Source organism: Elgaria multicarinata, chromosome 1 (assembly GCF_023053635.1).
Source record: "Elgaria multicarinata webbii isolate HBS135686 ecotype San Diego chromosome 1, rElgMul1.1.pri, whole genome shotgun sequence".
In the NCBI taxonomy this organism is placed as follows: Eukaryota; Metazoa; Chordata; class Lepidosauria; order Squamata; family Anguidae; genus Elgaria; species Elgaria multicarinata.
Window position 1 is genome coordinate 184,142,986 of NC_086171.1, and position 27,835 is coordinate 184,170,820.

General features: G+C 43.6%; 2 protein-coding genes across 3 annotated transcripts in view; one reads left to right on the forward strand and one right to left on the reverse strand.

Moving 5' to 3' along the window:
• The window catches only part of DYNLRB1 (dynein light chain roadblock-type 1), a 545,722-nt gene that overhangs the window by 463,090 nt on the left and 54,797 nt on the right, over positions 1-27,835 (forward strand). The window lies entirely within an intron of this gene.
• Positions 11,614-27,835, reverse strand: part of DLGAP4 (DLG associated protein 4) — a 132,603-nt gene continuing 116,381 nt past the window's right edge. For both annotated transcript variants that reach the window (XM_063145216.1, XM_063145223.1), the window contains 6 exons: positions 27,184-27,545; positions 22,062-22,153; positions 21,139-21,548; positions 20,047-20,138; positions 15,688-15,840; positions 11,614-13,859 (listed from right to left, as the gene is read on the reverse strand). In XM_063145216.1, the coding sequence (XP_063001286.1) occupies positions 13,641-13,859; positions 15,688-15,840; positions 20,047-20,138; positions 21,139-21,548; positions 22,062-22,153; positions 27,184-27,545 (1,328 nt within the window). In that variant the 3' untranslated portion in view covers positions 11,614-13,640. The remainder of the gene's footprint in view (positions 13,860-15,687; positions 15,841-20,046; positions 20,139-21,138; positions 21,549-22,061; positions 22,154-27,183; positions 27,546-27,835) is intronic.

Consider the following 27,835-nt stretch of genomic DNA (forward strand, 5'->3'; position numbering starts at 1 on the left):
GAAACGCTAATGTTGGTGGCATTCTTCTTCACAATCGGGTGGTACAGTCAACCACCCCCCTGCAGAATACTGGTGCCAGTAAAACAACAAACACAAATTTGTGGTGCTGTTGAGCTGTTTTTATCACTATTATTTTAGGTGCTGGCAGAACTTGACCTGGTTTTGGTGATGCCGTCTCATTCTTCTGCCTCCTCCTTCTTGGTGTTTCTCCTGTATAAATGTAATCATAGAACAGGGAGACGACCCTGGCAGAATGCTAACCAAAATCAGTAGAGGGCATTTGGGGAATAATAAGAAACGAAACACGATTCTTGACTGTGAAGTTGCTTTAAAACGACCCCCTTAAAAAAAAAAAAAAAGTTGTTTGATCGTGAACTTTAACTCTGGCCGCCTCTGGAAATCTTAAGGCATCTTTAAGGATGCGCTGGCAAAACTACCTATACAAAACCGCATCCGGACTTAGATGTTTTTTTCTTTCTGTGTTTTTTTGGTACCCTTGCTTTCATCATGCTGAATGTAGTTACTCCTTTGTTGATGGAGCAAGGGTGCCCTCTCGTGGCCCGGAAGGGAAGTCCAACAGAGTAAGGTCTTCCATGGTGAATTGCAACTCTTCTGTAGGCTACAGCCGCACGTGACCCTAATATTGCCTCGCCTGTGTGATTTGACGTGTCCCATGTATCTGCAGCCTTGATAGAATTTTGAACCCAGCAATAGTCCAGTGTCCCATATTAGAGAATGGATTTAGGTGGGTGGTTGCATGTTGATCGGTTAGGACGTGCAACTTTCATTGAGTTACACCCCCTTTTGTCCCGAGACCAGGAGCTTGCAAAACATGGAATCCCCTGGATGATATGAACATCCACCTTTTTTTCTGAATAGTGCTGTTTCACTGTAAATGTAAGTTAAATAGTGATCTATTATATACACCTATATATCTATCTTGAGAAACACTAATTTTAGAGGGTGTTAGCCTAATTATTATGTTGCATGAATAGTAAAGAGAAAGCCCAGCAGAATGCAACTTTTCAGATTTTTTTTTTTTTGTCTTTTCCTTTTTGAACCGGGCTACAAACCTGGTGTTTGTTTAATGGGAGGCTTCATGAGGACAGCGAGCAGCGAGTGTGTTGCAGGACTCGGACCAGAAGGGCAGGACGTTTCTGTTTGTTCAAATAAGCGCTGCGAGTGCCTTCTCTCGTTACCCCTCCCAGCAAAATATGGACTTGGGGATAAGATTGGTGCAACTTGTAATTGCTGCTGGACAGATCAGGGTCCAATTTCCCTGCCATTGATGCTCTCGAGCCTTAATTGATGCCATGTGGGGAGTAGTGAACTGTGCCTAGAGAGCTCCTGTTCTGACGAATCAATCCAAAGCCTTAAAAAACAATCACCAAGTGGTGCTTATTTCTCTGCCTAAAAGCCCACAGAGCTGCCTTGAAGCATCTGAAGTTTTTTTGTTTTGTTTAATGTTTTTGTGGGTGAATTTGATTATTTCCGCTCATTCTGTTTGTATGCCTCCCACTTATTTCCGTCTTCCATCGGTTTCTGGATGGTGTCTGTGCAGCTCCTTCTGTGTCCTCCTCAAACTTTGTTTCAAATGCACACCTCTGTTTCATGGAGTGTGGGAACAAAGTTGTATCTTCCTGGTTTCTGATTACCTAGAACAGCCTTCCCCAACCTGATGCCTTCCAGATGCGGTGGGACTACAACTCCCAGGATTCCTAACCATTGGCCATACTGGCTGGGGCTGACAGGAGTTGAGGTCCACAACACCTGGAGGTCACCAGGTTGGGGAAGGCTGATTTAGAACTATGTACCATTTCAGCATGTGTCTCTGAAATTGTTTGGTCACTTCCAAAGAGCAACAGTAGCTCATGTCCAGCTGAAGCCCCATTTAAATTTATTTCTGGCTATTTTTTTCCTTGTTAAGCCCCCTTGTCTTCAGTGGGACACAGACAGAACCGAACCGCCCTTAGTTGAATTAGGACCAGTGTGATTAGGACCATGCTTCCAATAAATAAAGAGAAAAAAACCCTCCTTTTCTAGCACTGCAGGAGGAGCCAAAGCAGATCTGGAACTGTACATAGCAAAAGGAAGTAAAACATGCCAGTTCCCACAATGCACTGCTCTTGCTGGTGCAGGGGCTACACTGCTGTATCTTGTTTGTCCTAATGATGTGGAGACCTTGTTTTAGTTGGGATGGGAAATTTAAAAAAGAGAGAATATTCTTTTGCCTGATGTTTATGAAGCAAAAAACTACTGTAAATAACTTTTGGAATTTTTTAATCAATAAAGTTTTTTTTTAAATACACAATAACTTGTGAGAGATGTGTGTGTGGTGGTAGGGATCTTGAATATGAGATTATAGCTTGAATCAGTTACAATATTAAAAAACTGGAATTTCCTGTGCTTATGGTAAGCAGAAATGCCAATACATTCTGAATTTTATCAGTTTCCTTTTTGCTCAAGAAGCTACAAAGAACAAAATGCTTTTCATGTTTAGACTGAAAAATCCTACAACTCCTGGCATCCCCCAGGCAGTATGGCTGGCTGGGGGATGCTGGTAGTAGTAGGATTTTTCTGTCTAAAAGTGCAAAGCATTGTGCCCCGAGTAGATTTAAAATGCCAGTAGCATGGGATGAATTTGACTAATGGCCTAGAGTAGCTTTCTTCAACCTGTTGCTTTTCAGATGTGTTGGTCATCAGCTCCCAGGTGGCCACTTTGGCCTGATGGGAGTATTGGGGAACTCAACACTTCCTTTGCCACAATAATCTCCAGCTGTTTTCATTCAGAGGGCATGGTAGAGTGGTGGGTGGGTGGAGGAGACATGGCCATTTTGGCTGAGAATTGCAGTCCGGCACGTTTGGAGGACTCTAGGTTGAGGAAGGCTGCTGTAGATAGATTTAACATGCCTTTGCGATTCCATAGTACTAGGGGACAATGTTCACTTTCTCATCCTCTCTGGAGGAGGCACTATGGGTACACAATGGTTTTAGCCATGATTGCCAGGTGTGTGTGTGTGTGTGTGTGTGCTTCTTTCTTCCCTATAAGCTGCCAGTGTCAAACCAGAACCTACCTCTGAAACCTGTTTCCTGTGTCATTCTGCCTCTATTCCTGGTGGTCTCAGAAGCAATTTATTCTGATTTCCCCCTTGTTTGCTTATACAGTGCTGTTTATATTTCTGCTAGGGAGAGAATGAGACACACTGCCGTTCTTCACTACTGATGGCTCTGCTGCCACTTGGCAGAGGAAATACTGGATGGTTTCCTGTTTATCCCTGGCAGGGCTGGGGGGTGCCCTGTTGGGTGTACTGGGGAACTGTCCACTTCCTTTGTCACAAAAATCTCCAGTGCAAACTGGGAGAAGAACCCAAAACTACCTGGCTATGGTGCATTTGAGAACCCCCATGCAGCTTGAGCAGAAAGGATGCAACCCCCACCTGAGAATAAGGAATTGACCTTTGTAAGTGCTGTATATAATTTGACAGCTTTCCTGAACCTGTACCCTCCCAGATGTTTTGGTCTGCAGTTTCTAGCATTGCTGACCAGGCTGGCTGTGGCTGATAAGAGATGGAAGTCCAAAACCACTGGTGGGGACCAGGTTAGGAAGGGTGGATTGGGTGTGTGTGTGTTGATTCACAAGATGAAGGCCTACAGACAATAAATGAGACAGTAGCCTTCTCCAACCTCGTGCCCTCCCATTTGTGGAGAAATGGTGGGACCAGGTTGGAGATGGCTGTTCTAGAGCGTTGCTGAAAGTCCTATTAGTTGCTCAACTAAAATAGTTTCTCCAGGAAACTTTCCCAATGTGTAGGTAGGAGGCCATTGACTTAAGGCCCTGCTTCCACAAATGGGGAAGATGTGACTAAAGCCTAGTTTCTGTGAGACTGGACCTCCAGTTGACTTCTTTGGTAGGAGAAAAAACATTGCATTTCAAAGGCAGCCTTTCCAACTCCCCTTACACTTCTCCATTTACAGGTCACGGTAATCCCAAGGTAGGCATCCATCCATCTTGGAGACCTTCCTAACCTTGTGGCCAACAGACAAATTTCTTCCTAACTCTTCCTGCACTGGGCAAGAATTGATGGAAGTCTTCAACTTGCTTTAATGGGTGGAGAAACCTTTGGTGCCCATCTCCACTGAACATGTGAAATGATTACTCAATGTGCAAGCAGGAGGCTGAGAAGGGGAGTCACAGAATGCTCAGTCAGAGTGGATGGTGAATCGAAATGTGTCTCAAGTTCAGGAAACTAGTAGTTGATCTCTCTGTTCAGGAGAGGTTCAGGGGCAGGCTATATAAACCCAATCCTGTGGAAGTTCTAAAGCAGGGATGGGCAGCTTGTGGCCTTCTAGATGTTTGTGGCCTACAACTCCCATCATCCCTCATCATTGGTTATGCTGGGAGTTGTAGGCTAAAACATTTGGAGGGCCACAAGTTGCCCACTCCTGCTCTATACTTTCCATTGCTCCGATCGCCAAGATGATCAAAAATATAATCAGAGCAGACTTGATTCTTATTTCTCTCAGCTGTCTGATCAACATACCTATTAGACTGAACAACAATGAAGACAACGCCAGGCCACTTGCACTGATACTTGAGGCTGAAAGGCAAGTACTGTTACTCACAGGCTGTCATGATTCTGGCTCCAAGTAAATCCTACAATACCATGTTGAAAGCCTTCCTTCCATGGTGTAAGAATACCAGGAAAATGACTTCTCTGGGTAACAGTTAAGTTGCTGCTTCTCCAAGAGGGGCCAGGTCAGCTTTCCCGAGTCTAGTCCCCTCCAGATATTTTGAATTGCAATTCCCAGCATGCTGGCTGGGGCTGGTGGGAGTTGATGTCCAAACATTCAGAAGTCACCAGTTGGGGGAAGCTGTTTGAGATTCTGTCTTGAATGCCTTCTTTAGGCAGTAGCATTTTCTCCCAGACTTGGTTTCACCTTAATTTGTGCCTATGTTGATTTTTCTTTTGTTTCGAATTTGGATTCACTCTGCCTCTAAACATGTTGCCTTGTAAAAGTTTGGCCAAATGTGTAGTTTCACTAGTGCATTTTGAGTCGAACGTCCTGTTAATCAGGAGAAGGCCCCACATGCCAGGAAATGGTTTACTGATAGGTGTCCCTGGAGATAGGACCTTACCCAAGGTCACATGCCCTCCTATGTGCAAGAACAGACATTCACAAGTAAAGGATTTCCTTCTTCCTGCTCTAATGTGTAATTAGCTTATTTTAAAGAAATCAGGTGGTACGTAGCTACATTTTTGTAATCTTCCATGAGGTGGTACAGGTCTTTTGAGCTTGTTCAGGACAAACGGTTGGCCACTGAAAGATGCCAATGCATGGTCACACTGACTACATCTGGGCATATAGTCCGAATGGACCTGCATTCAAGGACGCCGCATTCAGTTCACATTATGCTGACTCTCCCAACTGAGCAGGCATCAGGAAGAGCTTTGGCTCTGCTCCTCTCCCCCAACCTACTAGCATCCAGTGCTTATTTATGTACACATGGGTAAACACAACACACCCACACCCCTACAGCTGCCTGTGTTCTATATTCAATGCCCCTATCATGCAGAAAAGGGTGCTATTGGAGCAATATCCTAGTCCATAGCCATAAATAGCCATAAATTTTGCTATTTTATTGTTTTACTCTGTTACAGCACCATGTACACTGATGGTGCTATATAAATAAATAAATAAACAAATAATAAATAATAAATACAGCAGAATTTATTGTATCTAAAGCTCAGTGGGTAATGGGCAACTGTGAAAACAAGAGAATTAGATTATCAAATTAATAGAGGAATGGTATATAGCAAAGGAAAAAAATGGGAGTCTGCAGTGACAGAATCAGAGCAACTACAGACGATGTTTCAAAAGTAGGCCACATGCAGTGTGCTGTGAAAGAGCTTTTAATGACAGATCATTGGTGCATCCTGCTGCTGCTGACTTGGACTTAATGTGTTTTTAGAAAATGCACACATTTTTAATTGAAGTTATAAATAGGGTATGTTAGGCACCCTGTAGAGACTTATGTGAAAAAGTAAGTTGTGATTGGAAGCGTTTCAAACAAAAAAGACCTCAGCACAGCTGATTATGCCTGTTCTGAAAGACATTGCTGCAGGCCAGAGGTATGGAACCTGGAGCCCTCCAAATGACTTGGGCTTCAACTTCTGTAATTCCTGACCATTGGTGATTCTGGCTGAGGCTGATGGGAGCTGTAGTCCAGAACATCTGGAAGGCACCAGGTTGCCTACCCCTGCTCCTAAGCCAAAGGGCAGAGATGGACGTGCACAGCTCAAAGAGGTAAGAAGCGTCCTTGAGAAAGGCAGGGAACCTCCCCGTATGCACTCACTTACAGTGGAAGCATTGTCAATGTGAAGTGCCTTGTAGAAATGTGCAACGTAACTATGAAAGAAAGCACCTCTGAGCAGCTGCAGTGTAATATTCTGTCCCCAGTATCAACACTCTTAAACCCTATGAAAAAGGCTTCCAGAGTGTGGAAGCTCAGCTGTGCCTTTTGGGACTGTGACTCAACTGAAGCATTCAGAGGAAATATAATAGCACGATAACTGCCAAACAAGAGCATAGCTAAGCAAATGGCACAACAGATATGTATAATAGCAATTTTGCATTTTTTCTGCAGTTAATTCTTATAACTTAATGATAGGGAAAGGTAAGGACCTATGTAAGGCACAAGCTCACCACTGGAAATTTTACCTGCCTGTCCCCCTGGTTTTTCAGATTCCCCCAGAAATTATCCAGTCTTGTAAGCATATATTTACAGTAAGGACTAAGCATCAAGTACACACACAGCTCCCATGTTAAAATCTGCAAAACGCACATTCAAAACAGTTGAGAGACCAGGACTGCAGATAAAACAATTGCTATGATTCCAGGCAGCATCAATGCAACCAGCGGCTTGGCAGGCCCAAGTCCTGTCAGAATATAAAGGTCTTCAGGAGGTGGTGAAAACCTATCAAGGGAAGAAGGGACAAACCAGGCCTCTCTGGGCAGGGAATCTTGCAGCTCAGACATGGCCACAGAGAAGGTCCTCTCCGGCATTTGGGTCCAGGGCAACGCAACGTCGCTCAGAATGGCATACTGGTTGCGCAGGTCAGCCAAGCGTTTGCTGTAGGTTCAGGGAAGCAGTAGGTCAGGAACAGCAAAGATTCCACCTTACCTTTGCTCCAGAGCTTCCTCCAAAAGGAACATTGACAAAATTTACCAGGCCACCTCCTTTCCACAGATATGATAATTCTCATAGGTAGCAAAGTATTAACTTTTTCAAGAACCAAATTGAGCTCAGTGCAGGCCCGTCTACAGCATGGGAGGAGAAACTATGGTCCTCTATCTGTTGGGACTCCCAATTTTCATCAGAGCCAATAGTTAGGGCTGATGGGAGTTGTAGTCCAACAGCTAGAGAGCTATAGGCTCATTTAACCACAGTGCTTTCTTCCAATTTTCTGAGGTCAAATATGAACCTGAGAAAGCAGTGTTGTAGCTTCCCCCGCACCAAATAAGTGTGTGTGTGAGAACCTCAGACAAAATGGATGCTACATTTAAACAGCAATTGTTTCTCCCTGGTACAGACAGCAGTCTCAGAATAGGAGCTCTGGGAGTTGGAAAGCCCTACAGTGGAATATCATACAATTTATCTGATTTAAATGCCACTTTTCCATCAAGGGAATGGTGCTCATGGAGGCTAACAATAATAAGAACCAAAAATTTAAAATGAAAAATAAAACAATCAGCAAATACATTAAAGCAATTAAAAATGCAACAATAAAAGAATTAAAACAGCAACCAACCCAACATACCAACTTACATATATAGTCAATATACAGTAAAGCTGTTGTAGCAAGGGAGTCATGTGCTCTTTGTATCCAGTCCCACTCAACACTCCGGTCATAGTAGTCTGGTCCAGCTGCAGTTTCCAAAGGTAGTCCCATGTAGAGGATGTAACTAAGGCATGCATGACTGTGTCTAGATCAGACATTCCTGGGAATAGACACAATTGGCGCACCAGCCTCAGCTGTACAAATGTGCTCTTGGCCACTCCTGAAACCTGGGCTAAGTCCAGGAGTACACCCAAATGGTGAGCCTGAGTCTTCAGGGGGAGCATAACCCCCCTGATCCTATTCCCCTAATCCGACATTAGACTGACCAAAAGCACTTCTGTCTTGTCTGGATTAAGCTTCAGTTTGTTTGCCCTCATCCAGTCCATTATCAACATCAGACATGGATCTAGAACAGATTTGATGGAAAGGAAAGAGTTGGGTGTCATCAGCATAGTGGTGGCACAAAGCCCCCAAGCTCTAGAAAACCACTCCCAGCAGTTTCATGTACATGTTAAATAGTATGGGGGATAAGATGGAACCCAGAAGCCAAGGGCCACTGTTGAAAAAGAGAAATTCCCCTAGCACCACCTTCTGAAACCACAACTCCAAGTACTGGAGCCATCATATAACAGTGCTTCCCAGTCCCATCTTAGACAGACACCTCAGAAGGATACTATGGCTGATGGTATTAAAAGCTGTCAAGAGGTCCAGGCGAACCAATAGGGACACATGCTTTTTCTCCATTTCATGGCGTAAATTGAACTTCAAAGCAACTAAAGCAGTCTCTGTCCCATAACAAGGCCTGAAGTCAGATTGAATTGAATTTAGATATTCCCCCCTCCTCCAAAAAAGCTCAGAGCTGAGAAGCCACCACACACTCCAGCACCTTGCCAAAGAATGGGGTATTGGAAATTATTCAGTACACAATTTTGAAGCCTGTCGAGGATTAGGTACTTGTGAAACCTCACCCTCTTCTCTAAAGTGGGATCTTCAAAATATTATACCTAGATTGGTTAACTCAAACAACCAAAGCCAGAGTTCTACAAACAGGTGATAAAGAAGATACACTGTAAGACTCTTGCAAAAACAGAATTTCAAATAATTTTGAAAACAGAATTTCAAATAATTTCAAACTGTAAGACTCTTGCAAAAACAGAATTTCAAATAATTCAAGGCTCACCTGACAGAATGGTGTAAGGGAGTAGCCAGCAGCCGTAGCAGACCTCCCCTCCACAGCAAATCCAAGGTATTTTTTTATCCTGTGTTTGATTTAGCACTAAACTGGAAAGGAATGGAAGAATTTCCACAGGGGTCTTGGCTAGACCAGACCTTTGTATGCATCCTGATAGGAGTCCAAGTCAAAGAAGAGTGGCAAGCCATCTCTTGCCACTGTTTGCGAATGAACAATATCCAGAGGCAATAGCCAAAATATAGAAGACGTGCATGTCTCATTGGAAGTGTGACATTCAGCCACTAAAATGATTGCAAAGTTAGGGTACGAACATTTGATTGAGTCCCAGGAAGTTGTGGGTGTGTTTCTCAGTCTATCATTCAAGGAGAAATAGTCACGTCTTGCTAGATTAACATGAAGTACAACAGACAGGAGTTTATAAAATGCTCTGACAAAGTTTGCTTTGTGGTTTGTTTTTTTTATATTTTATTTTATTAATGACCGATTTGGTCATGCCCTCATGGGTGACAAAAAAATTCCATTTCCTAATCTAACTAAAACTCTTGGTTGTTTTAGAAACGTGATTTCCCCATCCCACCCACTTTACATTTGTATCTCGTTTCCTGTGCTAGAAACTGGAGTTCATAGAGTAAAGATCACAAACTGCAAGAGACAGAGGCATAAGGGGTACCAAAGAGGCACCGTTTGTTTGTTTTACTGTAGTTTACAATGGCAGCAAGATCCACGTTACAAAATGTTGGGCCATGGGTCTAGGTACAAGGCTTTCAGTTTCCTTTATAAAATATTGTCACGAAGCTAACCATCAGGGGCCTAAAACTGTTTTTTCCTTCTGCTTTTTTCCTGCCACAGTATTAAGAGAAGTAGGCTAAATCACGGTGGGGAAAATATATCCTTTCCTTCTTCATGGTTGGGGGAAAAACTAGGTTCTCAAAGCAGTGTGTACATGTGTTTTAAATCCATGTTATCTATTAGATAAACAGAACTACAGAAGCATCCATGGAGCACAGCCTCACCAAGTAGGGGCTTTTCAGGGCCACTTCAGTGATGGCTGCCTTTAGATTGTCACTTGAAAAACATTTTGTTTTTAACAAAATAACAAAATAACAAAATAAGATAGGCAGGGGAAGAACACATAGCCCCCTCCACCCCAGTACGTTTGCTACAGGGGATGAAGTAATTAAGGACACAATCATATGTGTGTTTAGACAGGGGGGAAAAGTCCTACAACTGCCAGAGTTGTAGGACTTCTTTCTGTCTAAACATGCATAAGAATGTACACTGAGTCATACTGATTATTTCTAGCCTTGCTGCTATTCCTTTTTTGCCTTGCAATTGCATGGGGGAAAATAAGACTTGAGCAGTTTTAAGGATATCTGAAAGAGATTTTTTAAAAAGAAACAAAAACCCTGATCAGGAGAAAACCCCACCTGATTCAAATAGAGGGAACCTGACTGTTACCTCTAGTACACCCATGCAGAAGTTTTTAAACTCCATTGAATCCATCCCATAACATTCAGGACCCACAGGCACAAATATTTATAGTAGGTTCGCAGCCCTTTATATATTCTTTTTAGAAAGACTTTTTTGTGCCTACTGGGCCACCTTGTTCATGCCCCTTACAGAGACTGTAGAGACCTGGGTGTCTGGAAGGCAATTGTTTCATCCCAGGATACAAAGTTTGTGATAGGAATGATGGCGAACTGTGGATTCTGTGAAAAGAGGTAGGTCATTTGCTACCTTGTCACCCTATTAAGTAAAACTAATTTGTACATGGAAGTTATTTCTTGGATCCTGTGAAGAACTTTCCTGTAGATCTGGGAGGTACACCAAAGCAAAAGGCAATTGACAGCAGCCCTGATCCAATGGAATTCCAGCCATTGGAACATGGACACCATATTTAGGCTACTGTGCCATTTCATGCAAGTGACTTCCAAGTAAACAGCTTTCAGCGCTTTCTTGCAGTTACATCCAAGTATATAACATTCTTTTAAGAAGGGTAAAAGCTCAGAAGCTATACATTATTGCTTCTCAGTTGCTTTTAAAACTAGCCAACTGCTTTTGCTTTGATCCTATTCCTGCATCCTGCTATGGCAGCCCACACCTGTTTAGCATGGCTGGACACACTCTGAGGAGTGGTCTCTTTGCACTCATGGCCTAGCTTCCTTCACAGTGCCCTTGCTGTTCTTATTGCGACAGACTGACTGAAGTCACTCCACACACCTTTGAGGTGTACACACAGAACGCTTTGTAAATACACCTAAGATGTAAAAGGATCGTTGTGGTAAATACATGGATCATGGATCCAAGCCAGAGAGCAGAGACTCTGGGAATATACACATGGAGGCAAACACTTGTTTGCCATGATGCAATGTGTGAAGCAGCACTGAGGCAGGGGAAGTGATAGGTCATCTAGGCTGCAATCCAGAAACCAATTTCACTGGATTTACATAGATTTAATCACATTGACTAAGTGGAAATAGGGAAGCTAAAAGATACTCAGCAGCAACTGGCCCTAGCAAGATACTGCCCAACTAAATACTGGGATTGCTGCCTTTGGAAACATGAGTAAAACAAGTCACATTCCAAGTGTTTCAATTTTTAATATGAAGAACTGTGAAAGTGAGCCATTGGATTCAGGAGTCAGTCAAGCACCCTCTATCATCATTGTAAAGACATTTGGGGAGGGGAGGGAAAAGAGGGGAATAAATCAAGCTTGATTTGAAGCCATAATCTATATGGCCAGGCTTTCACAGGTTACAACGTTGCCCATTAGGTGGGCAGGTGGAGACTCTCTATGCATAGACATCATAAACAGCATTCATTGACATGATTAAGTGGTAGCATTTTTCTATCTCCTTAAATTACTAACATACCAGTATAAAATTCCTTTGGGATTTTGGCCACCTGAAGCCATCCACAGAACAGCTTCCATCTTCCTCCACACTGGTACACGGGAGTGCAGCTTTGAGAGAAATGCAAACAGGGGCAGTGTGCAGTGTGGTAGGCAGAGGAGAAACTTGGAATTGGCTATTTGACTCCTGGCTCCACAGAATTAGGCCAAAACGAGGGAGGAGAGAGAGGAGGGTCGAAGTGAAATTTAATGACTGCTCCCCCAAAGAACGTGGGATGCAAGGGGGCAGGATGGGTGAATGGAATCCAATAATACACCGGGTATATATTTTTGCACACACTTTTACACACATCTAGCTATAGTACATGTAAAAATATATGCTATACATACACCCACCCTCGCTGAGGTGCTTTTTGAAGACACCGTCTGAATGCGTGCATGTGTGAATGGGTATGTGTGTGTACGTGTTAAATATACAGATCCTACTAAGTGTATATGTGCATATGTACACATACATACAGGCAGGCCAGCAAATTGCCAACCCTCCATCAGCTACCTCCTCTTTGTTTCAGTACAAAAGCCATTGTCGCCTACTGCCGAATGGACTAATAATACACACCACTGGGATATAGGTTCCCTCCCTCCCTTGTGTAGCAGCTGCTTTCGTATCGACTGAGCCTTGCACACATAAACCACACACACAAACTATTGCAACGGGATAATTAGGGGAAAGAGAACAGAAATATGTGTGGGGCAACACGCAGATCCACCCTGCGCCGTATTTCTGACTGGGCCCTCTGAATGGGAAATCCTTCTTTTGCAGCACCATTGTTGTGTGTGTGCAGGCTACAACACATATCTTATTGCACATGTTTGCTTCCAGGCTGTGTTAACGTGCTCCTCTGTTTGCACCCTACAGATCTTGCCCTCCTTTTACATCATTAAACTACGAGATAGTCGAACCCCCCAAAGCCCTGCTGCCTCCCCCGCCCCGGCCCTGGCCACCCGCTCCCAACCCACCTAGAAAGGAAAAAAACAAACAATACATAATAAAACGAAAAGGCTGCTCACTAGCAGAGTGCAACAACAGCACACACTGAACAGGTGTTTTCTTCTGGAGCGCTGTGGAAGAGTTTAGTTCTAACACAGTAAACAACGCCATGCAGAGAAAGGATGACAAAGAAAGAGAGGTCAGGGACCGTAGGGCAGGAGAAAACAAGAAGCAGGAGCACAAGGGTAGAGAGAGAGAGAGAAAGACAGTGAGTGGAGGGGAGGACAGAAAGAATACAGTGAGGAGAGGGGGAAAAAGCGCAGCATGGCAAGTGCCCAAGGCTTTTTTTTTCTTTTCAATTTTTGTCCATTTCATGTAAACAAGCTAATAATTCTCCTTAGATAGAACGAGTAAAAAGGTCGCAGTTCCAAGTCTAAAGGACTGTGTTTCCAAGAGTCTGTTCTGCCACACCACAGCCAGTGTGAGGGGGGGGGGCGGCGTGGGGAGAGAAAAAACCAAACGACGGAACCAGGAAGGGTGTTTTCTTTCAAAATCTTCATTACTTAAAGCTGGAGAGAGAGGGAACGAGGGGGGGGAAAGAGAGAGAGAGAGAGAGAGAGACGGAGAGATAGCCAAACGGGGAGCCCTTTGTAAGGCTGGCTCTGTGTCTCTAGACCAAATAAATCACACTAAATTTAGTGAACCTTTCCCCCCCCCTCCTTTTTAATGATGTGAAAAAGAGTGTTCTCTTCCTCTTCCCCTTGCTCAAAGACGGGTCTGTGCCTCAGGGACGTAGATTTCAATGCTGTCCGCGCTCTCGGTGGCCGAGTTCTGCCGGACCGAGGCAGCGCGCTTGGCCGCCATGAGGCGTTTGCGGGCTTCCTGGCGCTGTTTATCCACCGAGTCAGAGGCCTTGTCCCGGTTTAGCTGGGATTTCGGTTTGGCTGGCTTCTTTGGCACAGGAGGGGGCGCTTTCTTCTCTTCCTTTAGAGAAACAAGAATAACGTGTTGAAAAAACTGCACACAGACTTGCTTCCGTCCACCGCAGTTCACGAACAGCCCATGGTTGTTATCAGAGTTCGGTGCCAAAAACGTTTTGACTGTTATGCTACCAACTACGGGGCTTACTTTTAAAAAAAACGTGTTATGTCACCTCAAAACATTTTCACAATAAAATTTATGCTATAGCAATTTTTATTTTTTAAAGCACTAAATGTAAACCACTAAAATTAACATAATCAAGTTCCCCTTGATTCATCAATTTGAGGAAAAGGATCTAGGACAGGGCTCAGAACACATCATGCAAAAGTAAGATTGCATCAAGTGATGTCATTTACAAGCATCAGATTTATATCCAGTCCAGCCTTCCTCAACCTGATGCCCTCAAGATGTTGTGGGCATCAATTCCCATCAGTCCCAGTCAGCAAAGCCAATGGCAAAGAATTCTGGGAGCTGTAGTCCAAAACATCTGGAGGGCACTGGGTTGGGGAAGACTAATGGGGAAGACTAATCTATTCCATCGTATAAGGTAGCAGGAGGGCAAATCAGAACTAAAAATAGGCATAAATGGGGAGGGAGAGCTGAGCAGGAGCCTTCGACTTATAAATAAACATACTGACATATATGTGTGTGTGAATGTAGACACTCACATGCAGAGACAGAGAGATTTTCTTATACAAATTCAAAATATTCAAGCTCTGAAGCATTTTCCATTCTTTTCTTGTCTCCCCTTGCTAGTTCTAAAACTGGTATTGGACTCCTACAAATCTGTGCTTCTAACAGAATACCCACAGAACACATAAAGCAACTTCTGATCATGCTTTACAGTCAGGAGCAACTCATCTAGGAACTTCTGAATTTTGAAAACTACTAATGGAATTCTTTACGTTAACCATTTACATAGCATCATCAAGAACTGCCCGACTGATGCCATTTTGTCTGCAGCGGTGATGTCACTTTGAGCATCTTGGGAAGTGAATCTGGGCAACCCTGGGAACTGTTGGGCAAACAACGGGGATTGTACTTGGGATCCCAGTACCTGAAGGAATGCTTGCTCCCATGGATGGAGGTCACCTTTGGAAGTGCTCCTCCAGGAGCCCCAGCCATCTCAGGTAAGGCCAGTGGCATCCAGAGAGAGGGCTTTCTCAGTTGTGCTGCCTCATTTCATTCCCTCCCCAGAGATGTTTGCCTGGCACCAGCATTCCTATCTGAGTTGTTAATTGACCCCGGATCTGCTGAGAGTTCATAGTGTTTTTTTAATGTCTGTGTATATATAGATATATATTTCAATGCTTTTATGGTTTTTAAATTTTGAATATTGATTTTTAATGTTTAGTGTTTTAATCTTTGTAAATCACTCAGAGAGCTTTGGATATGGGGTGGTATATAAATGTAAATAATAACAACAACAACAACAATAATTTTCAGTGCCAAGCAAAGACATTTTTATTTTCTCAGGCTTTTTAATGTACTATTAACATGCTGTAAATTATGATGTTCTATTTTGAGGTTTGTTTTTATCTTGTTTTTAGAAGCCACGCTAGAAGCATTGCATTAAATAAATCTTAGTCATTGAAATTAAGTTATACATAAAACAGAACTGTGATCAAGCATACTTACTCAGAAGCAAATTCCACTGGATGTATTAACGAGTCTTACTTCCTAGTAAGGCTTGGATCCGGCTGTCTTGCCTAACCCAGATCCAAGAAATTCCCTCTATGTCTCATCATTATCTTTTTCTAACTGAGAAAAACAGGTTCTGCCTGAACTTGCACCACAGGAGTTGGGTTTCTAGAAAGCCCTCCAAGCTTACCTTCTTCTCCGGTGTCTCCGTCAACTGCCAGCCATTAGCCTTTAGGTGGTACAACTCATCAAATTTCATGCTGATGTCTTCGATGGACAATTGCAAGAGATCCCAAAAACCGGCGAGGTCCTGTGCTGTGGGCCTGGGATTGGAATTGGGGTTCTGCGGAAAAGTGAATGGGAAGGAGAACACAAAGAACGTGGTCGTTTCTATTACATGTAACCCCTACAATTTACAATTTAGAATTCAATTTAGAGTTCATGCTGAAAAGGTTGAACCTCTCTATTGTGGCAATTCGCATGTATGTTCTGGATGCAACTGGCATATGCAATCTGAGAAAACTCTTGTTTGCTCTGGGTGTACCGCATCCCTTTATTATTGTTAGTTTGTTATATTTTGATATGCAAGATAGCAGGCTGTCGAATTGTGGATAAATTGATTCACATTTGCTTCTTGTTATAAAACAATAACAATTCTGTGGGTCCAAAACTGCAATCCCACTCCAAACTAATTAAAAGACGATCATGCTTTGCCCTCCCAAGGGTAAGCATTTACACCAGCAGCATCCAGTACAGATACTGAATTCCTTTCCTGAATTCCCTAGCATACTTGGGTGAACCAGAGGCAGTCTTAAATAGGTTGCAGTGTAGGGCTGGCAGTGGGGTAAGGATAATTGTCAGATACAGATAAGCCCAATGCATCAGTAAAATACATACAAGAACAAAACATTGTTCTGAAAGAGCTCAGTGTTTCCAACACTGGGTACTCGCCAAACCAAAATACATTTGACACTGACAGTTGTGTTTCCAAATTAATCTCACTGATTGGTTGTTTCATTTCAAACTGTAAGCAATCTGAATACTGTGTGCACCTAAATATTTCTCTTTGCAACTTTGTTCCTAAACCATTTCCTGGCAGGGCAATGCAATGAGATAATCACACAAGGGCTTCACGTGCTACTCATCCCGAAACCTTTATAAAAATGCAGACCCAACACTGGGTGAATGGCTGCTACTAATCCCAATATGAAAAGCAGTTATGCAAGAAGTGGCCCATAACCTGCCCCCAAATCATCTTTGTTCTCAAAGCAGCCAGGTGACTCTTCACAAGGCCTAGAAAGTAAGGATACAGAAGTCTATAAAGCAGTTCTGCACGGATATGATCGGCACATCAGACTTCTAAGCCGGTCTGTGCCTGGGCACATCCCTTCTACCCCAAATTTCCTGCCTGTTTGAATGGCAGTCACTGCATGGCCCTGTTCAGAGGACAGATGGTGCAGTCCACATGCAGAAAGGGAAGAATTTGGTTATGAGTGAAATGCCATGACATCTTCTATTTGGGGGGAACAGAAGAAAGAGCTGAGGGCGGGGGAAGCAATGGGATTTTATGTTGGGGAAACCAATGAACTACTGTAATCACAATGGTGTTCTCACATATCTTCTATTATTGGTATTAACATGTGGTTTTGATCTGCTGCATTTAAGAAGTCTTCTGCTTGATGCACAGTAGTGCATTGCAAAGTGGGGAATTGCAGCAAGCTATTACGGTGTATGTACAGGTCATGGCAGGAGGAGAATCTCATGGGACCTGCCCCCAACCCCAATGACTCTTCCAAGATTCTATCAACTGTTCCTTCTCTATTTTCCTCCCTCCCGCACCCCTGCCCCAGCCAAACTGATACCTTCAACATCCTGTGGCTGAACTGCCCTCAATTACAGACACCGTGAATCTCTAGACTCTGCCCAACCTCTGGTTCTCTAAGAGTCTAGAGTTCAGATCCCTTTCCCCACCCTCTGCCCTGAAATGAGCATGAGCTCTGCCAATAGAAAACAGGATTTTTTAGCGTAGTTGTGATTCGGGAGTGAGGCAATGATGCCCAGAAAAAGATGTAGCTGGAAAAACAGTTCCTGTCTTGTGTGTTCAACAATAGCCCAGATGTTCATTCTCAAGACTTCGGGCCAGTTCGCATGCAATGACAGTCATTCGGGACAAGTGGGAGAGAACAGACATGCTGCCTGCCTGCCTGCCACTTCCACTTTTACTCAGCCACCTCGGCTGGGCGTGTTGCTCAGCATGTCATCCAAACCTGGACCCCGGGATTGTTTATAGGCTAAACAACCCAGCAGTTCCAAACCCATAGTTTGTTGTTGAGTTAACAACTCCCATGGATTGTTAAAACCGTGGGTTAGTCATGACTGCAAGGGAGCTCCTGCTCGCTTGCTTCAGCTTTGCAGTACCCAGGAACACCCCGAGTTCCTGGATTATTCGCCATGATGTCTAAACCCAGCAACTCCGGGTTGTTGAGGGAGAAATAACTGAAAGTTTTAAACCTAAACCTATGGTTTTAAACTCTGGGTTGTTTCTCCCTCAACAACCCAGAGCAGCTACTGGGTTTGGGTGTCATGGCGAATAACCCAGGGATGTTCCTGGGTTAATTCTCAAAGTGGATAAGTAGTTAGGACAGCCCATGGGTAGGGACATTTTTAGGTGTGAACTGGATCAATAAGTTGAGTAACTCTAGTATACATAGCTACCCATGTTTTTCCTAGAATTTTCTTTATGCCCTTAACTTAACTTTTTGTAGATTATAAAAGTTTACAGGGTCATTTTTTCAAAACTCTTAATTTATAAACTTACAAAATTCAGTGTGCCTAGAGAACCTTGAGTATGTTGGAATCACTACCTCCTGTTTGGGTGGTCCCATTTTGCTTTCAAATTGATAGGCACTCGACCTATCAATTTTGCTTGTTATTACAAGGAATGATGTAACAATTTTGCAATAGAGAACAGGACAGCCGCAGACTGTTCCTTTCTTTTTTAAACTCTTCCCAGTAAACGAGGGGAAACACATAATCCGTTAAATTGCACTGGAGCCATGTATAGATCTGCAGTAGGCTAGTAAAAGGTCATGAAGTTACAATGAGAATAGTATCAGAGAAATCCTCAGGGGGCAGGACAGGAGAATCTGCAGAGGAGAAACTGCTACTTCCAAACCTCTACCAAGTTGGGAGGCAAGGATGAGCGTGGGTGGTGGTCTGGAGGGAAAATTAGGAGCTGGCATATTACTCCTCCCCTGTCAGGGGAACCTCAGCTCATCAACCCAGCCCCAACACACGTCTCCCGTCCCCGCCACTTATTGTCATCAGAGCATCAACAGTAGAGGAGAAATGAAGGAGGAGTTTTCCGCTGATGTAACAAGGAGTCCTCCAGAGGCTGACCACACTCTCTGACGGTGGTGAGAGAGATCTGCAATATCCTATGGCCCCTGCGTTGACCACCCACAGACCACAGTGTTACACCCTTGGTTATTCCCTGTTTTAATAAATATATTAATCCAGAACATGTTTCTTATAGGGCCTGTTCAGACAACACGCTAAGCCGTGGTTAGGCCACTAGCCCTTTTGCAGCAAATGGTTAGTGAGCATGTAGCTGCCATGGTTAGGAATGGTTCACATGACATGCTAAGCCATAATGTTTCATTCAAAATGTTTAACCACTGTGGCTTAGCGTGTCGTCTGAACAGGGTAATTCTGTAAAAAACAGTAAGAGCCTAAATGATAGACTTTGGTGACTGTTTGCCTGAATCGCAACATATTTGAAATAGGGCTATTATCTAACTAAAAAAACTTAGTTGATTAATTCTGTATGCTTTTAGGCAATTAAACTTCAGCAGTTCTGAAATAAAAGGCACACATTCTTGGTTCTTCTTCTTTCTTTTTATGATGCATGTGTATGTTCTAGGAGTCATCACCTTAGCAGAGCCATCCTCCTCCTCTCTCTGACATGCGTGTGTGTTCGCATGGGTTAGACAGACTGACTCTCTTATGGTGGGGATTGCCATTTGCAGTTTTTAATGTTACTTACATTGAAAATAATATTCATAAAGTCTGCTACCTGACTAGTTGGGGCAACTGCGGTCACTGCTTTCGTGGATGAAACACAGCATCAGCATTATCACTTTTGGAGAAGTCAGAATGCTGAGCTTAATATTGTACCTGGACATTATTTAACTTAGCATTTATACTGTGCTTTTTGAGTGTTCAGAGTGCAGAGTGTACCTGAAGTAATTTGAACTCATGGTAAAAACAGTCCTGTAAGGGTAGCTCAATATAATCTCCATGTTGGAGATTGGGTGGGTGGAAGCTAAGAAGAAGAGAGGAGGGCATTGCAGAATCCCTGCCTGTCTTGGGAAAGAGATTATTCAACAGGAGGTTGAGTAAAACAAAACAAAACACCTATACCAAGATACTTGGCGCAAGAGAATGTTAGCAGCATGTTGATGCCATTTTGACTTCTTGAGCAAAAGCCTACTAAGTCTTCAAATACACTTCTACTATTTATAGCAATGAGAGAGGTTTCCACACTCACCAAGTTTTGGTCACAGAGGCCACGGAATTGCTGGAACTTCTGTGACATTAGTAATTGTGCGCTGCCCACAGCACTGAGGACTTTGCCTAAGACTGAAGCAGAGAAAAGTATACTTAACAAGCCCAGCAAGACAAAGCATTTTAAAAAACAGAAGAGTTGAAGTCCAGGTGCCTCTTTTTGTCCTTCACACAGAGGTATCTTTTCACCACCACCAACCCCCCTGTAACAGAAGCGTTTTTCACTCAAAACCATTAATGACAAGCTATTAAAAATGACTCATGGCCCCTTTGTCAGTGCATGTTTTGTTAGCCCTTGTTCTACTGCCAACAGCAATGCCTTGTACAGCAGTTACCATCGGGAATGGCAAACAGCCACCCTGCTACAAGATTCTTTGTTCGCAATAGAGTGCCAGGGAAGTCTAATGGGAAGATTCTGCCAAAGCCTCCTCCATGGGATTTCAGGCTAACAATGCCAACATCACCGAGCCCAAAGTTTTGATCACAACTGGTCCTCCTCACAGATTTGTAACCAATGGCTTTCTATTTACCACTCTCCGCCCGACACTGACTTAATTCTAAATATTTTCACGTGCATTAAAAAAAGGCCACACAAACAGTGAATAGTTTTGGAACTGATGTCTTCTAAAAAATACCCAGAAGTCCTCTGTCTATCCACTCCCCAATCACAGTCGAAGGTCTCAAGAAAGCACTCCCATTTAGGATCAATTCACATTTCTTCAGAATGTGGAGTACAGACAACATAGCAAAGAGTGATCTTAAGCAACATAAAGATTCCAGATTCAGCCCAGGGTATCGCTGAAAATAATGGGGCGGAGGTGCAACTTTTTTGCCAAGGCTCTAGTTCGTTGCCATTGAACACAAGATCTTGATGACAAAACATCAGCAAACTTAAGAGTTTCCACTCCTTTCCTCTGCAAGATCTCTAGAGAATAGAGAGGAGGAGTTTCTGCCACAATCTGCTTTTCGGCCCAGCCTTGCACTTGTTCACATACTAGGCGCCAACAAAAGGTGTGCCCATTTCAGGCTTAACAATCTCCCTTCTCACCGGTGCCAACTTATCACCAATACTAACCTTCTTCAGAGAGATTATTCTCTTTGGTCTCTTGGTCCATCTGACGACACCACCCTTCTAACCTTTCTGTCTCTGCCTGCAGCAGCTTCTGAAACCAGTACCCGTCCCTTCGGCAAGCTCCTGGCTGCGTCGGTTCTGATGGAGTGTTGGTGGAAGTTTCAAGCCAAGGGTCAGGAGGAGGAAGAGAGGAAGGCTCTAGAGCTGGGTCATTGCTATCTCCATAGGAGAGGTTTCGCTTGATCTGGGAGGGCATGGCTGATTGCCTCGTACTGGCATCGAGGCTGTTGGAGTTGTTGCATGGGGGACAATCCGCGAGGCTTCTCTCAGACGATTTACAGGTAGAGTGATTCGGTTCTTGTGAGTCAGAATCTGTATCCTGCTTGGTGGACATGCTGCGGGAGTGGCTGTTGCTACGAAGAGAAGAGGCGCAAGAGAGAATCAGAAGAGGCAGCCCTTGTGGAGGGCTGGATTTGTTACAAGGTGCACACAGAGAGACAAGCATTTGCATTTCGTTTATGGCATCTGCAGCTGAACCGCATTTCCTGGCCCATCCCTCTCTGCACACAGATACACACACGCCACACATGCAGACAGACGAAATTATAAGGTTGCCTGCTTACTGCAATAGGCCATCCAAACAAAGACTGGCACACATCTATAATTACATTTCCAGTTTCTCTCTCTCTTTTCCCCCGCTTTCCATTTCATTTCAGGCTTCCAATGATTTGCTTACATTATACTAAGCCAACTTTTTTGGGGAGTAAGAGAGCACATGCTGCTGAGAAAAGGCTTGGAGACCCACCACTGCTCAGCTGTGATTTGAGATAGGAAAAAAGGAACAGGGAACTAAACTATAAAATGGGAAACCGCAGCTGGAGGGAGGGGGGATTAAAAAAAAGAAGAAGCCTGCGTCTTCCACTTACCGCCACTCGTCCTCTACCTGTACCCCGATGGACTGGAATTTGGTGGCTGATGGAGGGGGCTCCTCTTTTGCCACTGGCTGAAGGCAGTCAACCTTATTAACAAAAAGATACAAACAAAAAAAACAAAAACACAAAAACTTGCTGCTAGAATTCACATTAGAAGGAAAGAGGCATGCATGCACACAAACACACAGAGTGATCATGCAGACACCACACACCAAAAGGCAGCAGATTTTCTCTCTTTTTTGTTTTGGTTTTTTTTAAAAAATACTACGACGACTCTGGAATGAGGCCAACAAGGATGTTCAGTGACCAACATTTACTCAACGTGGCCACACACTTGGGGGAAGGTGGGGACAGGAGAGAAGAGAAAGCGGAGAGGGGTGAGGAAATCAAGGTTGCTGGCACAGCAACTGAGGTCACATTGTCCTACTGAAAGATAAATTTAAGGCACTTGCCATTCTTGTTTGATTCCATTTACTCAAGCATTTCTAACGGAGAAGTTAGGTACCTGTGGCTTGAACAGTTTCTATATTTACTTTAGTTAAATAAGAACAACATCCTTGGCATTCTTAGGCAGAAAAAAGTCCTACGATTCCCAGCATGGGAGTTGTTGGACTTTTTCTGTCTAAACATACATAGGATTACGCCCTAAGATGACCCTAGAGGGAATTTTAGAGATGGGAGCACAACAAAATAGAATTCTGAGCAGGAGTAGAGTTATGGGCCATGCAGGTGCGGGGTCAACTTTGCCATGAACAAGAAGGCACACACAGAAATGCCATCTCCCTAAGACCAACCCCCCCAATTATTGAGGGTGCTGAAGCAGCTGGTCTACAGCTGGTAACAGGAGAAGGGATATTAGTGTTTGATTTCTTTGAAGTTGATTTTAACAGGATGTTTTGAGGGAACATCATATTGTTACCCATCCATCCCCCAAATCTTTGAGAATGGACCAGGAAAAAACAATCTAGAACAAATAAAGATTTTTGATTATATAAGGAAGCACTTAAAGCTTTTTGAGTGAAGGCATGGCGACTGCACCCAGAGCAATGCCAGTAACTACAGACCAGATGGGATATAGCATGAACTGGCTCAACAACTTATAGGGAGAGTGAGTGAGTGTGGACTTCCCAGCTTCAAACATTCCATCAACTTATTTATTAATATGGAAGGTGTTTTCTTTAAATCAATAACAACTAAAAACTTTCGCACTGTAAATTCAGACTTTTCTTTAGTGCTGTGCTTGTGCAAATGCACCACCAGGAGCATAATTTTGCATTCCCCATAGAACCGTTAAAGGGTGGGTTAGCGAGAGGAAGAGATGAAATATATGACTTCAGAGGGAATGTGGTCGCTTTTCCCGTTTTTATGCATGAGGAAAGTGAGCAGGAGGGGAAACTTAGGCTATCTAGCTAAATACGAAGAAAAAGAAGGAATACAAACATTAATAAGTGGTGAGGTGTTTTAGAAGATGTGAAAAATGAGAGGCTATGCTAGTGTTCCTTATCTCCCCCCACATATTTTAAGAGCTCTGTTTGTGGCCCTACAGTTGTGCTACAACAAAGGGGAATTCTAATCTTCTAAACAATTTTTAAAAGGCAAATAAAAGTAATCATTAAATGGGAGCAGGGACAGAGGAGTGCTGAGGGATGCACAAGAATTTTGCGCATGTTAGAAAAAGTGACGAAAGTACCCCTCTTGGAAAAAGCCCTGCTTGGGAAAACTTGGCACATGCTTGAGCTTGCATTCCATTGGCAAAATGTGTCCTTTTGGGGGGGGGGGGGAACCATGCAATTTAAATTGTTAGTTCAAAAGGGGCACATTTTTTACAATTTAATTAATGGGGAGAAGCGTGTGTTTGGGTGCGAGCTCGGAAAAATGTTCTTTTTCCCCTGTTCAAAATTGCACACTCCTCCTGTTTGGGCAGAGCAGGGACCACGCTCAAGTTTGCAAGTGGAAATGAGACAAAACGAAGACTGAAGTGGGAAAAGAAGAGTCTTGATGAGCACAAAAAGTCATTTGTTTGCCTAGCTCTAGGAGTGCACTATCATGCTGTAGGCGTGATCCAATAAGCGCCCACGATCCCTGTACAACATTTCTCACACATTCGAGTGTTCAGAAAAATGCAGCATCCCCACAATAGGGGCTCTGAGGACTGGGGCATGCTGGGAGTTGTAGGACTTTTTTCTGTTCTAAACATGCATAGGATTGAGCCTTAACTTGTGCTGCTGCTGCTAGATTTGCCAAGTTAAAAAAACAAACCTTGTTTTACTATTGCATTGTTTTAATATTGGGTGTTTTTTTTAAAAAAAAAATACAGCTGGCAAGCTGCTCTTTTTAGGGCAGAAGAAATGGGGGGATAGATTATTTTATAAGTAAGTACATACATTTGGAGGTTAGGCATGTAAGGGTAGAGTGAGGGTTAACTGGACCTTGGGACTGGCATGTCTTTTAATTTGTGAATTTTATGGTTTCATAGGAAGGGAGATAAGAACCAGGCAGCTGTATGGGGGAGAAGACTGGAGCCAAGCCAATTGTAACTGTCCGATTGTCCTTGAGTGATTAACCATCCCGGGCAGAGGTGTGAAGAGACTCCACGCATCAAAGCTGAAGGGAGGGGGGAAGGAGTGAAAAGAATAGTATAAAGACATCCCTGTGAAGGGAACAGGGGGCTGTCGGCTGAGTTCGGTCTGGGTGACGTATGAATTTGTAGTTTTAGTTTTTAGCTTGCTTGCTCTGGGTTCTTACACATTTATGCATGCTTTTATAGTTTTATTCTGCTAATCCCATGTATTCCTACCCTTTTCCTAATAAATGGTCTTAAACTTCATTTTGTGTGAGCTGTGAGTGTCTGTGCCTGGGGATCAGTGCTAAATCCAGTCCAGAAGCCAGCAAGTTGCTGGGCACTTTTCCTTTACAAGGCACTCCCTTGGAAAGACTGTTATACATCACAAACCAAAAGTGGAAGGTTTTGTGTAGCAAAGGACAGGTATTTGTTGAAGTTTTAGGATATCTGTACCTGCTCATTACTATTGCATGCAGATACTTCCTTACTTAGGTGAGTGCGGGCCTATCTTTACACAGTGGGGGAAGTGAATGCAATGTCTCCAGTAAAGCAGCTACTTGCAAATGATTTGGAAAATTAACAGGTGAAAGAAGAATATCACTTTTTAAAAGTGTTTCCAAATTAGCCACCTTTTCTGGACCAAGTACAGTAGTGCATGCACAACTGTATCCCTACTATTGCCATTACTGCCTTTTTATAGGGAGTCCAGGAACAGAAAGATCATTATTTGGATAGAAAGCCAATTCAAATGTTTAAACACCCTTGAAATGCCACTTCTGAGAACTATGTGACACAGTGTTTGAATTGATATGTTCAGATGTGTTTTTACACAATTCCTCAATTAGAATATCTGCAAAGGAAAAACCCAAACTAAGTGAAATTTTATTGACTGACAGGAAACAGGCAAGTTTTACCCCACTGTATGTGGTATTCAGACAATGATGTGCATAGCATGAGAAGCAACGTAACTGGATTTTTCTTCACAAGATAAACCAGCTTGCTTTAGAACTGAGCTAGTTAGATTTTATAAAATGTATTTTATGATGATGTTGAAAATCCTATCCCCCTAGTGTTTTGTGTGAGTCAGAGTGCAACCCTGATTCCCTAACTTCAACACACCTATTTCAAGGGGAGGGGCTGTGGCTCAATGGTAGAGCACTTGCTTTGCATGCAGAAGGTCTCAGGTTCAATCCCTGGTAGGGCAGAAAAGAATCCGTCCCATTGCCAGTCAGTGTTGACAATCCAGGGCTAGATGAACCAAGGGTTTGACTCACTATAAGGCAACTTCCTATGTTCCTTTAAGACAGGAAAAAAAGGATGGACATGAGATTGCTCCTTAGCATGCCTGCCCCATGCCAAGAAAATGTCTTTTTCTTGTGGCTTCAATAAGTAGACTTTACTTCCAAACTTGTGTTTGCCATGATGAAATACATGCTATTGCTGGTGAGGAATTTCCCTATAGGGCAGAGTGCTCAGTGACTCTGGTTCCTTCTCCTCCTGCAAACTTCCCATTCACCTCTGGTTCATGGTCTTACTGTGCATCAACAATGGACAACCTTTTTGGCAACTATGCCAAAACCAAGTCATGCCCTGTGCTTTGGTGTGCATTTTTGCATCTAGCCTATTGAGCCAGAGAGCAGGAAGCACTAGAAAGAAAAGGAGAATTGCAGGCCTGACTATGACACATCCATGCCTATTATTCATCCTGGTCTGTTTGTGGCTGCCACAGAACTTTGCTGCATGTGCCACTGCGACATCCATGCTGCTGGTTGTCTACCCATGTTCTAGAGGCACTTTAAGGATGGGGCACACAACCTGTTTAGCCCCAGGGGCCACACGACACTGGCTTTGGGGTTGGGGGGCACTCGCACATGTACACGCACACACGAGCAATCCTGATACATATTGCTCTTTCGACACTGGTAGCAGCTGTGGTGAAAGTCCAAACCGCGTGAAGGTTGCTGGGGGAAGAAGTGGAGAACCCTCTCTGAACCCCATCTCTCAGCAAACCTGATAAAGACCGTTCTTTCCTCACTGCTCTTACTAGTAAGGAAAGCGCAGCCTGTATCAGGATTGCTGGGAGAGGGAATTCAGCAGCAGCAGGAGGGTATGATCAGGGCACACTTACGCGCCACAATTAAGGCTTTGGAAGGTCACATATGGTCCCCAGACCATGGATTGTGTTCTCCTGCTTTAAAAAATGCCAACCGTAATTCTTTCTATCTGCTTTTCCTGTGGCACTCTATACACATGGTTAAACGTGGGGCTACATAATCCCCCCTATGTGTGGTGTGACCTGAAAGGAATGTGGGGATACGGAGAATCCTCCAAGGGGACAGTAGGGCTAGTAGAGCTCCATGAAATCCTTGCCTAATGGCCTGCTACGTATTCCCTACTGAATTTCTCTTCAAGGGCCCCTGGAGTTTTATACAGTCATGCTTCTCCAGAGGCACACAGTAGGCAGACACCAGAGTAGTTAAACAGATAGGCACATATAAAAATGGCTACATTAAGAACATCTTCAAGTGCTAATGAGAGCAAACAATTCCATACTTGTATTCCTATAGATGACAGCTTCCTTTTGGGGATATTCTCCGCCTTTGGCTCTTCGCTAGTCAGCGTTCCTTTGTCACTCTTCAAGGTTGCATTTTTCTGGGGTAACTCAGGAGGCTCTCTGGCTGGAGTCACAATGCTTCCTCTCGTCACGCTCGGTGGTCTGGTGCTGTCTAAGCTATCTGAGGAATTGCTCAGTCCTGACTGGCTGTTGACTTCACTCTTGGGGTCCTGGTTATCCAGGTAGCTGTCCTGTGCCGATTCAGTGCTGCTCTGCACTGTGACAGAGATGAACGGCTTTGAGGTGGTCCGAGGCGGGACTGGTGGCGGTGTTTTTTTATATCCCACTAGGCATGCCGAACCTGCGACAGTGGAAGCGAGGAAGTATGAAGGAAGAGAAGAGAAGAGAAGAGAAAGCAGCAAAGATCCAGTGAATAGAGAGATAAAAGCAGAATCAGTAACAATGTTCAGAGAAGCTAACAAGCACAGATGCAGAATAGACTAGTCAAGCCAGCAAGTACGCACAGAGCAGCCCAAACCAAAGCACATTAATAGCCAACACTATCCTACTGTGAAATTCAAGAGGAACGTCATAACACAGACTGGAAGATAATGAGGAAAGTGAGGAAGCCTCCCTCCAGAAAGCTATAAA